General features: G+C 41.3%; 1 protein-coding gene across 1 annotated transcript in view; it reads right to left on the bottom strand.

Moving 5' to 3' along the window:
* Positions 1-12,629, bottom strand: part of LOC141509174 (uncharacterized) — a 1,085,709-nt gene that overhangs the window by 1,049,896 nt on the left and 23,184 nt on the right. The window contains 3 exon segments of the mRNA XM_074218500.1: positions 4,928-5,023; positions 5,905-6,031; positions 9,749-9,835. Of these exon segments, the coding sequence (XP_074074601.1) occupies positions 4,928-5,023; positions 5,905-6,031; positions 9,749-9,835 (310 nt within the window).

Below are 12,629 nucleotides of genomic sequence, written 5' to 3'. Positions count from 1 at the left end.
ATAGCCATTGACTTCTGGTTTAAGGGAGCTTTTAAGAAGAAAAGTCATAGATCTTTGCATGAGGATCAGATAGGATACACCATTCCTAAGAGTCTGCAGTATGAGTTGAATATCCATTTTCCTAATGCATCCAATATTTTCTACATTCAGACAAGCTTCCTAAGATTGGGGTATACTGTCCAGCCATGGATACAAACACTATAGATCAGGTGAGCTACTCTGACTGTCAGATGGATCCCTGGCTCCTGAGAAGTCTGGATTCTATTTATTGGCCATTTTTAGCCTTGATTGTGCTCAGATTTTTGTGACAGTTTGTTTTTAATCACAGATTTTTATCATGACAGTTGTGTACATATATTAAGTATTTAACAAGAAGGCCTATCATGTCTATAAACATGGTTTGGTTTCCCTGGGATCTATGTGAATTTAGTTCACCACTCCTTTGTTTAAGATCATATCATGACTGCCAATCTTAGGTTTTGTATTCACCTAAAATATACTGTGTTGTGTTCTGGCCCATCACATTTTAAAAATAGCTATTATTTATTTAATTTTAAAATGTATCTTTGAATGTTTCTTTTTTCTAATTAAAAAAAATCCAAATCCTTGTAATAAACACGATAAAATAAAAATTCATCCATATCCTATGTCAAAAAATATTATGTCTTATACTAGAACTTGAATCTATGACCCTAGTGTCAGGAAATGATAGTCTTTTGGAAGTGAACAGCATGCCTCACTATTAGTCCTACAACAATCCTTATTTTGTGATTGATGAAACCTTTGGCATTTACAAGAGGATTGAGCTAAAAATTCTTTAACGGATCATTTAAGAGAGAATAACTGCCCAATTCTGTGACAGATAGTTTTAAACAATAAAATCAATACAAATATATATTTTCCTCTGAAACAACAAGCATATACATGTTGTAAGCAAGTTTTTTTTTCCTGCAGTGATTCCAAATTCTCATTCAGATCCCCAGTGCTTTTCAAGTTCAGTCAGTGGTTACATCAAACTCTGATTACTTTGATGAAATGCAACACGTTTTCTCATTCTAACATCAGATTGTTTGCCAACAACTAGAAAGACAGGAAATTCATGTGGAAATCCACATGATCCCATGTAGGCAAAACAGTCATTTGCTTTCTGTCACTGCCTCGGAGTAGTTCCCTCATTCCCAAGTTATCTTGTAAGCTCAACGCAGATCATGAAGTTATATATATTTGCTCAGATGGTGGATGCTTCGTAAAGCATGAGTGAATTGCAAACCATATGAAAATTATCATGGACTATCACAACTGTTCTACACAAAGAGTCCTTATAATGCTCTATTCTGATTTGAACTTATCTTCCATTTATGTTTCTCTTCTTTTGTCTAGCAGATACATTTTCTTTTCAATGTTTTTTCTTTTCTTTTTTCCAATTACATGCAAAGATAGTTTTCAACATTCACCTTTTTGTAAGTTTTTCAATTCCATATTTTTTCTATCACTCGTCCATCCCTTCACCCTTCCCCTGGCATCAAGTTATCTGAGACAGATTAGCAGATAGATTTTCAAAGGAATTAGAATCAACAGTCAGTCATTCCTTGGGTCAGTCATTCAGAAGACCTTGTGTGAGAGGATAGCCAGTGTGCTAGTGGTAGAAAGAAGAAAGTTGTAGCTGACAAGATTCATTTCTTAGAAATGTTCTTTTGTATAAATGAACATTGTTTAAAAAGAAAAAAACCCAAAGCAATATGTACAAATGATCTTCAAGAATATTTATTATTAAATTACACTATTTATCATTAGCTAATACAAAATAATTCTTTTCTATAGTATTTATCAATTCATGTTTTTATTTTGTTGACCATATAGAGAACTAAAAAATAAAAAGTTTCCAACTCTCAGCAAGATAACTTGTAAAATTTTCCTCCCATTTTCCACCTCATCCATATGTGAGAAGCATTTTCACTACATTCTGCATCTCTGTCTAAATACATCTGGTGCCATAATAGATGGAGTGTTAGGCCCTGAAGTCGAGAAGACCTGTGAGAAGACCTCAGAAACTTTGAGCAAGTTCCGTTACTGTTTACCTCAATTTCTTTATTCTAAAAGAAGGTTGATAACAGCATCTACCAATACCAAAAAAAAAAAAAAAGCACAACTATCCTAGAACTCTCATCAGGATCAAATGAGATGATACTTGCAAAGTTTTGGGACTACACGAAGCACCACATCATTGTTAGTTATGATCACTATTATTTTGATGCTTTCTCCTCAGTTCTGCTCTTCTTCCTGAAATGCCATTCTCCTCTCTTGTGGTCTTTACTTATGTCCCTGTGGAATTTAATGGATGTCCACCACCAAATACTTCTGTGGATCAGCTAAGATTGAGGCCCATCTGTTACTTCTCAAATCACCTCCTGGTTTGGATTCTAGATTGTGAGCTCCTTCATATTAGTGATTGTTCAATGCCTTTCTCTAGATCCCCAGAACTTAGCTTAGTAATTAAAACATAATAGGCACTTTAGTAATGTTTATTGAATGTCTGCCTGGGCCCAAAGAAGGCCCTCATTTCTACCCCAGTCCCTGCAATATAGCCTCTCTCTGTTGGTTAAGTGTAGGCTCTGGCTCCAATCCTGATTTCTCTCTTCTTTCATTTTATTACCTGCAAGGAGTTACCTTTGTCATGTTCTAATGAGATGAGATTGAAGTAGACTAACCTGGAAGTCTCTGCCTCTGAGTCTCCCTAAATTGAGGGTGCCAGTCACCTACATGGATCTGGCCAATGAATCTCCAAGAATGGAAACAAAGACTGGACCCTAAAGATCAGGAAAGGAACTTGGGTTGATGGGTTCTGTGAGCCTAAGCTTTGGAACACTTCTGGGTGAGCCACCGGTCTTTATGTCTACCCATATGTTACTGAGTGGAGAGAAAGAAAATATGAAACCAAGTTGTCTGGTTCTACTATAAATTTAAGTAACATTATGCTAATTAGCATAATTGCCTCCCCTGTGGCAAGGCAATCCTTTGATATCTCCCTATCCCAGTCATCATATGAACTTTTCCAAATCTTTTCATTTCTCCCCACACCTTCCACATGACGTTTCTACCAATCTTCTCAGCTGAGAACTTGGGTCTCTTTTTTCACTGAAACAACTGGACATTTACACAAAGCCCTTTCACCTCCTCCCCAACTCACATAAATCAGGTGCCTTTTCTTTTTTTACCCCAATATCATATGAAAAGAGGGTCCTCCTCCTTGACAAGGTAAATATACTCAAATGATCTCATTCCATTCCATCTGCTCCACCATATTACCTAATCTGTCATCTCTATATTTTCACTTATTTTCAATCTTTTCCTCTCTACTGACTCCTTCCCCGTTCCCACAAATGAAACCATTTCTCCCCAGCCATCAAAGAACCTTCACTTGATCCATCCATCCCCAGTAGACAGTGTCCCATGTCTCTCTTCCCTTTCATGTCTAAACAGCAAGGGATGTCCATTGGCATTTGCAGTCTCCAATTCCTTTACTCTTTCTACAAAACTCTGCAGTCTGACTCCAACTTCATTTTCAAAGGAAAATTCTTCTCTCCAATGTCTTCTACATTGGTAAATCAAAACACCTTTTCTCAATCCTCATGATTCTTGACCTCTCTATAACTTTTGATACCATCACTCATCCTCTTTTCCTTGATAAACTCTTCTCTCTCAGTTTTGGTAACACTCTTCTTTTTGGGGTTCTCCCCTTACCTTGTCCAAAACTAAAATCATTATCTCTCCCCAAATCTTCTCACTTTCTACTATCATAAAACAATCCAGGTTACCCTCCCAACTGTCCAGACTCATAAAAGAAATATCATTCACTCCTTATTATTCCTTACACACTCATACCATCCTCCCCCACCTCCATCTTTAGTCTTTCAGAAAATCCTGTTGATTCACCCTTGGTAACATCTCTCATATACTCCTCCAAACTCATCCAATTTCTGTCTTCTGGCTCCAAATTCCTCATACCTGAGGTATTGTAAAAACCTGTTGTTTGGTCTCACTGTCTCATGTCTCTCCATAGGTCAGTCAATCCTCTACCCAGCTTCCAAATTCATTTTCAAAAGTTGCCCTCTGACCAAGTCAGTGCATACTCAATAATCTCCACCGACACACCAGGATCAAATAGAAAGTCTTCTGTTGGGCTCTGAGAGCCCTTCATCACCTAGCTCTCGTCTCCTTTTCCAGTCTTCTTTCACCCTTATACCCCCTTAACAAATGCTATAATCTTGTAGGACAGGCCTCCTTTCTATTCCTTGAACAGGACAAACCATCTCCATTCTCAGAGGAATTTCCCTGATTGTCACTAAAACCTAGAAAATGTCCCCTGATTTCTCTGAAGCCCACCTCCCACAAGAAGCCTCTTCCAACTCTCTTAATCTAAGAGACTTCCCTCCATTGACTAGCTGTGATTTATCCTCAGTATGGCATGTTTTACCTCATTCTGTTCATGTTGTTTGCCCCACTAGTCTGTGAGTTCCTTGAGAGAAGAGATGTCTCTTGGCATTTAGTGAATGAGAGTTCTGAGCCAGATTAGGCATTTAATAAAGCTTCTTGGCTTAAAGAGATTCTGGGAAAGAGTTTACATTAGAGCCTGGGTCCTTTCTGGACCCCTTCAAGAGAGTTCCATGACCCAAAGTTCCAAACAATGGGTCTGGTATTCCTGGAAGAGAAGGGGAAGGCCATAGCAACCAACCCCTTCATTTCAAAGGTGAGGAAACTGAGGTTCAGAGGGTCAGTGATTTGCCCAGGATCTCTCTACTTAAAAGTGTCTAATAAAGAATTGTAAGTCAGTTCTTCTTGCCTCCAAGTCTAGCACTCCCTTCACAAGGGTTACGTTACTCCCTCTTGTGATAACAGCCCTAATAGACCTGCTTTCACCACCCCTCACCTGGACAGGAGATTCTGGGGTCTTCTCGCTCCAGCATCCATAGTGCTTTCCCTTGCTCAAAATGGGAGATCAAATCTTCTCTGGGAACTGGAAGGCCTGGGCATGTGAGTGAAGAAAAAAGAAGGATGAATCAATACTTCTAATTTAGTTCTGGGTGGGGAAAGGGGACATGCCTGAAGGGTCAGGATGGTTCCATTGACTCCTCAAAGATGGTTTCCATGGCATTTATTATTTGGTGGGAGATGGCAAGGAGATCATTTGTAAACCACTTTGGAATCAGAAAATACTGTTTTCTCAACTTCCTTCACAGAAGAAGGGTTGATTCCAGAGATTTCATTATCCAGATGTTGAGAAGTATCTGGTAGGGCAGTGAAGAGAGCCTGGAGTCTGGATTCAGGAAAATGACTTCAAATGGGGTCTCAGATACTCATTATCAAAATGCTCCAGGCAAGTCACATAAGCGCTGCTTGCCTCAGTTTCCCCAACTGTAAAAATGAACTTAATTCCACGATCGAGCTCACAGGCTTGCTATGGGAATCATGTGATAACATAAGTAAAGAATGTTCTGAGCATGAAACCTTACATATAGTAGGTATGCATACATGATTAGTGCCTCCCCTTCCTTACTCACCATTTCTTCTGGAATTCTGGGGAGGTCTAAAAGGATTCCAGAGAGACACTTGCTATTCTAGGAGTCAGAGAGTAAGACTAGGAGCAGGGAGCTACCTCTTTAGACATATTAATAAGACCAAAGACCAGATTTAATCCAAAGAGGAAAGGCATATTTGGGAGGAAGGGGGAGACCTTCATTTCTCTAGGGAAAATCTTCCTGAGAAGTTTTCAGAGATTTGGCAGAGAAAATTCATGTTCAGGGAGAGATCTGACCAGATACAACCTCTGAGATGACTTTCAACTCTGAGATTCTTCCATACTGCTGTGATCTTTGGATTTAGATGTAACATGAGAAGTGTCCTTACCCAGGTAGAGCAGGTTCCGGGCAGTCTCCACCATGACCACCTTGTACAGCTCTTTCTGAGAATGATCCAAGAGATGCCACTCCTCTGGGGTGAAATCCACAACCACATCCTTGAAAGTCACCAACCTCTAAATCATCAAAAACAATAGGAAATTAGAACTGAAAGAAACTTCAGAATTCAACTAGTCCAGTCCTCATCAATCTATATTAGGAAACAAATACAGAGATGGGATTTTTCCCATTTTTATGAGTGTAACTCAACCTTCAGAATTAACTACAGTCATGAAAAAACTTTTCTTTCTGATTGGAATAAAATTAAGAAATGTGTTATTGGAAATTGATTTTCCCTAAAGAAACAGATGTCATATATGGAGGGGGAGGGGTCTCAGGATAGAGGGAGAAGGTGATATGCTAGTAAATATTGTATCTGGCAATTTTCTTGTGCTAATTTAAAATAGAGTAAGAAAAGGAAAGTCTAGTTTTTGCCCTACATGGCTGAAGTAAAATAATATCTAGATGAAAACATGAAAAACATTTTGAGGTTAATTAGAGTCTGGACTGATCGGAGTTATAAGAGACTGTTTCTAGAGAAAGAAAAAGAAGAGAAATAGTTAGAATTTTATTTATTATTATAGGGAGTACAATGAACAGAACCCTGGACCTGGAAGACTTGAGATCAAATCTAGCCTTACACACTTATTAGCTTGTGAGCCCGGTTAAATCATTTAACACTGTTTGCCCTAGTATTCTCAACTGTAAAATGAGCTGGAGAAGGAAATGAAAAACCACTCTAGTATTTTTGCCAAGAAAATCCACTTCAAAAAAGGGTGGAGAAGGGTGCCTGAAAAGTTGTGCAATACTGAAAAATGACTTAAAAAATAAACAAAATTGTGACATTGAGGTCTTGAGGTGATTCTAGGTATGATGTCTCTTAGTAAAAACATCTTATACCTTTATTTTATGATCCCTCACATTTGTTAATGGTATATCAATAACGGGAAGATTGTTTTAACCAAGGTTGGGGTTTGATATAATTTCTGAGAAAGATATAGTCAGTCTAAGGGGCAGCTAGGTGGCACAGTGGATAAAGCACTTGCCCTGGAGTCAGGAGTACCTGGGTTCAAATCCAGTCTCAGACACTTAATAATTACCTAGCTGTGTGGCCTTGGGCAAGCCACTTAACCCCATTTGCCTTGCAAAAAAAACAAAAACCTAAAAAAACAAAAAACAAAAAAGATATGGTCAGTCTCCTTATGAGAAATAAAGAGTCTAAACATAGCCTTTAAATTCTGAAAATTGGGAGAACAAGAGTAAAGAAAATGAACTGAGGCAGACTGATCAACAACATAGAAGAAAGGTTGATCAGATCTAAAAATACATTGATACTTGAGATAGGCCATTTATTGTTCCAAATGTAGAGCATGTCCTTGGACAGTATATTAGGAATCTGATGGTCTTTTATATGATTTTCTTCCATTTATATTTTCATGACATATCTCGTTATTTTTTTTATTTTTAGATTTTTCACGGCAATGGGGTTATGTGGCTTGCCCAAGGCCACACAGCTAGGTAATTATTAAGTGTCTGAGACTGGATTTGAACTCAGGTTCTCCTGCTTCCAGGGCTGGTGCTCTATCTACTGTGCCCCCTCACTGCCCCCTCTTTTTTTTTAATAGTTTCTAATATGTTTGATTAATTCTGTATTGTGCATAAAATTCTTTTTTCATCACTTTGAATTCTTTAACATAATAGATTTACATGCTATTTGAAATCCATGATTTATCTTTCTATTATTTCTCTTTTCAATAATTAAGGAATTGATTGATCTTTTCCCACTTTTTGAGATTCCCAAGAATATACTTTTCCTTTCTAATGGTTTCTGGAATCACTCTTCCATATTTCATTGCATTTATTCACAAGGTGGAATCTCACTGTAGGAAGGCAGTTAGTTCTGTTGTTGATTGACAATTGATTCCCTAACACATTCCCAACAGAAAATTCCTAACTTTTTTCCCCTCCAATTCCAAACTTCTTTCCTTCTTCATCCTCCCACATTCATTCTTCACCAATATGAATTTGGCCATGAACTCCAATCCTCCATTTAAGGACAGAGTTGATCTCAAACATTGCCTCATTTCTCACCTGACTGCATTACTTTGGAATTTCTCATTGACTTTTCCACCATGCCCCAGGACCTTGTACCTACTGGAATCACTATTCTATATTTTGCTTCTTAGTGCTAGGGGGATTCCTCTGGGGTGTGGGGAGGAGGAAATGTCACTGATGTCCCTTCCAAATCTCCTACTGAGAGTCATAGGCAGCCTCAAAAGACAGATCCTCATGTATCAGAACAAGAGAAAGATGAAGCGTCCCAGGAAGGGAATAGCTTGGATTGATCATTCATAGCAGGCTGAGTTTGGCTCAGGAGTTGAAGGCAAAAAGGTAAAGATTCCAGTGGGGAAACCTATATGTAAGGAAACAATGGACCTATAAGAACAATCAGCATTTCTGTAGCCCTCTTCTCCTCACGTCTAGACTATTGAAGCAGCTGCTAGGGGGCCTGCCCACTCAAGGTCCTCCCAACTCCCATCCATCCTCCCTTCAGTGAATAAAGTGAGTTTCCTAAAATGCAAGTCTTGTCATATCACCCACACTACTCAATATACTCCAGAGGGTCCCTATTGCACCCAGCATCAAATATAAAATGGAATTTGGGATTCATAGTCCTTCTAGTACATATCCCCTCTCCATAGGAAGCCTTCCCCAGAACTTCTTCATTCCTTTGCCTTCCCACTGTGAATTATTTCCTTCCTATCCTGAATACAGCTTGCTTCATATCGTTGTTTACTTATTATCATTCCCATTAGTTTGTAAGCTTCTTGAGAACAGGGACTGGGTTTTTTTTTTTTGCAAGGTAAGGAGATTAAGTGACTTATCCACTAGGTAATAATTAAGTGTCTGAGGCAGGATTTGAACTCAGGTCTTCCTGACTCCAGGGCACGTGCTCTATTCACTGCACACCTAGTGTCTTTTGTCAATTATGGTATTTCTTTGTCTTTTAGACTAATTCCTCTTTGACTGCTTCTGGACCTTCCCTTCTCTTATCTTCCATTCATCCCATCAGAGAATGCAAAGAGGAGCTTTAACTAATAGAAAAAGAAGAACCAACTGTCTGGTTAGGTACAAATACTACAGTAAAGTCCTTTTACTATTTAAGAATCATCTTTAGCATCAATTTACTTTTACTTATGTCATAGCTTACTTAAAATGGGGTGGTCCTGAGGTTTTAATTAGATAAAAATGTAAATAGTTTAGCCCAGAGCCTGATGCCTAGGAATGCTTTGTAAATTATATATATATGAAATAAATAGCCATTGTTCTCTGGGACACAGTCACCTGCCCACACATGAACACATAGATGCTTATGTATGAAAATGAATATATGTATGGCTACAAAGCAAAATACAGACACTTCTAGACAAACAGAAAAGAGGGGAGAACATGTGTGTGAGGGGAGGTGGGCCAGACCTATAAAAAGAGGGCCAAACCATGAGGCCCATGGAATAGGAACTAATGATTGAGGGGGTGGACCTTGTCATGAGGGAGAATCTAAAAAGCACAGAGGGAAACAGCACCAGGAGAAGTTAGTGGTCAAGATACCCAAGAGTCAGGAATCAATCCAGAAGACAGAAGACAGCAGGGCAGTGTTGTTACTACTGTATTCCATATCGTGCTGAATCAGTCTATAGGGAAGAAAGACTGCCAGCCTCAAAGACAGTCCAGTGTCCATGAAAATGACATCATTGGTTGATGTGGGTCAAGTCTGTGGACAACAGTGTACTCACCTGGGATGGGGGTCTGCAGCTCCTAGGGACCATTCCCTGAGTCCCAGCCCCTTCCTTGGGGCAGACCTCAGTTCTCTCAAGACTGAACTAGGGATGGAGAAGGATCCCAGAGATGGAGATGTTGTTCCCTTCTCTTAGTTCTCTTCCTGGACAGACTGGCCTACAGAGATTTTTAGAGAGCATGAGACCCCACAGGAGTTATAAAACCCTGGCACTGGACCTGCCCTTAGGGAAGAGTCTCAATCTTTGGGGGGGGGGGGGCTGAAGGTAGGGTCAGTCTTAGAAATGAAGATGGTCTTACTCCTTTTCTTTGGTCTCATCTCTCTACAGAGACAAGAGGCAGATGGGGCTTTGCAACCCAGATGGGATGAGACCTCTCAGAGACTCACTGACCTCTGACTCATACCCCCTCCAAGTGATATTTTGCCTCCCCTGCCTCCCCTCTCATCACCCTCCCAAACTCTCTCTTTTTGTCTCTCTGTCTCTATCTCTCTCTTTCTATCTCTGTCTGACTGGCTCTCTCTCTCTCTCTTTCTCTCTCTCTCTCTGTCTCTCTCTCTCTCTCTCTCACACACACACACACACAAACAGAAAGACAATGTAGACAAGACAAGACTTCTTGAACCAGGAGAGAGGGTACCTAAGGAAGATTTATGGGGAGGACTCAAGGTTGGAACTTCCAGGAATGACCATCAAATCTGGGGTTCACTTGCCTGGCAGGGGCCCTGACGGCTCCAAACAAAGTAGAGGTTCTAAGCAAAGGACAGCTAGGTGGCCCTGGAGTCAGGAGGACCTGAGTCAAATTTGGACTCAGATACTTATTACCTAGCTATGTGACTTTGACCAAGTCACTTAACCCTATTGTATTGCCCCCCAAAAAGAAAGTGGGAGCAAGAAAGCAGGAGGCTGGGGTAAGGGTCTGGGAGACAGGACACTGTGACAAAGCTGAGGGAGGAAAAACAGGACATCTGAGTGACTGGAAGAGTCTCTGATGAGACGTAGAGCTTGGGAAAGTATAATGACTGTATCCTGGGGGGAGCCTAACTAGGAGCTGGGCAGGACTCCTAGGAGCCTTCTTTGGAACTTAGGCCTGGAGGCTGCTTGGCTGGTTCCTTGGGATCTGATAGGGAAGCAGCATGAGAGTCACAGACTCAGAAAAGAGGCTAAACAGTTTTGGTGACTGAGTTCCTCCTTAGGTCCTGGGGTAAGGAAGCAGGACTTCAGGGTCGTTACAAAGAGCCATGGGAGTTGGCAGGACCCCTGAACAGGAGCTGGGGGGGGGGGGGGCAGGGAGACGAGACACTTGGATCATGAGGAGGGGGAGGCTGAAGGAGATACTCTTAGGCTATTAAAGAGGAGATCTGAAGAGTGGGTAACAGCGACCCAATGGGGACGCTGGGGATGTTTGGGTCCCACCGGGGAATCTGGGCAAGCAGCAGGGATAGCCAGGTTAGCGAGGGAGCTGGGGGCGGGGGGGTAGAAGTTGACCCTGGAATCTACACAGCATGAGGTAGGGCAGGGAGGATGGGACCCAAAGGAAAAGTGAGGCAACCAGCAAGCAAGCTCAGCGCTGACTTCTGGCTCAGACCTACCTTGGACATGCAAGCACAAGCAGGCTTCCGGAAGGAAGAAGGACCTCAGCTCCAAAGTAAGAAGGGCTGGATCTCAGTTCCAAGGGCTCTTGTTTCCTGTCAGTCTTCTCTGGATGGGGATTTCCAGTCCCATAAGCCCCATCCCGGCCCATCCAACTGGGATCCCAGGAACTTCCCTTCTTGCCTATGGCTCCCGGAGCCCAGACCTCAATCTCTGACTCCTTTCCGCCCTGAACCCTGCCCCCATCACGTGCAATGATTTGGCCACTAGAAATAGGAGGCTGCCACCCCTGACTCCTCCCAGACCCCCAAACTCCACCCCCCCCCAGGCTCAAATCCCACCTAGCTCACTCCCAATTAGACTGAAGGTCTCGGAAAGCGCAGCCTCCCAGCCCTCCCCCACCTCCCTCCTAGGCTTCCCACTCTGGGGGCCAGGCCTTCCTCTTTCTACCCAGAATCTCCAGTCCGCCTGCAGTTCTCCCCCTGCACCTGCATCTTCTTCCTGTCTAACGCACCTGGACCCTACAGGTCCCTTTCCTTTTTCGTTACACTTTGGGATACTGACCTATAGTGGCATTTCTGAGTTAGAGGATGCACGAAGTGGGAAGTTTGGGGGCACAGCCCCAGATTGTCTTCCAGAATCCGAAAACCAGTTCACAATTGCACTAGCAGTGCAATACTTGCCCGACTTTTCCACATCCTCTCCATCATTTATCCTTTTCCTTTTCTTTCATCTTTGCCAAAGTGATGAGTGTGAGGGGCTCCAAGTTGTTTTCACTTGGATTTCTCTAATTACTTGTTATTTAGGGAATTTTTTCATATGAAGATTGGTAGATTGTATTTCCTTACTTGTCTGAGGACGAAATCCAAGCTCTCAACCACCATATTTAAAAAAAAAAAAGCTTCACATCTTCAACCACGAATACAAGCCATGAATAATAAGAAAGAATCTCAGATTGGCAAAGATAACCAGAAAATGAAAATGACAATTATTGGCAGGCCTGAGAAGCGTTGGTCACACAGATACTGTTAGGGAAGAAGTGAACTGGCCCAGCCCTTCCTCTAAAACAATTTGGAACTGTGCCTATCCACCAAGTTCCTGATCAGTTCATACCTTGAACCAGGAACACCACTGTTAGATCTACCTGAAAGCAAGATCAAAGAAACAGAAGAAGCCAAGTGTTCAAAAATGGTTTTCATGGTCCTAGTGCTAAAACAAAGTGTTGGAAATTAAGGAGGTTCTCATCTAATGACGGAGAAAATTGTGACTTAGTAATGGAGTGGAATAT

The sequence above is a fragment of the Macrotis lagotis genome, chromosome 1, assembly GCF_037893015.1.
Source record: "Macrotis lagotis isolate mMagLag1 chromosome 1, bilby.v1.9.chrom.fasta, whole genome shotgun sequence".
NCBI lineage: Eukaryota > Metazoa > Chordata > Mammalia > Peramelemorphia > Peramelidae > Macrotis > Macrotis lagotis.
The sequence above is the reverse complement of the archived record's forward strand: the minus strand, read 5'-3'. Positions and strand labels throughout refer to the sequence as shown.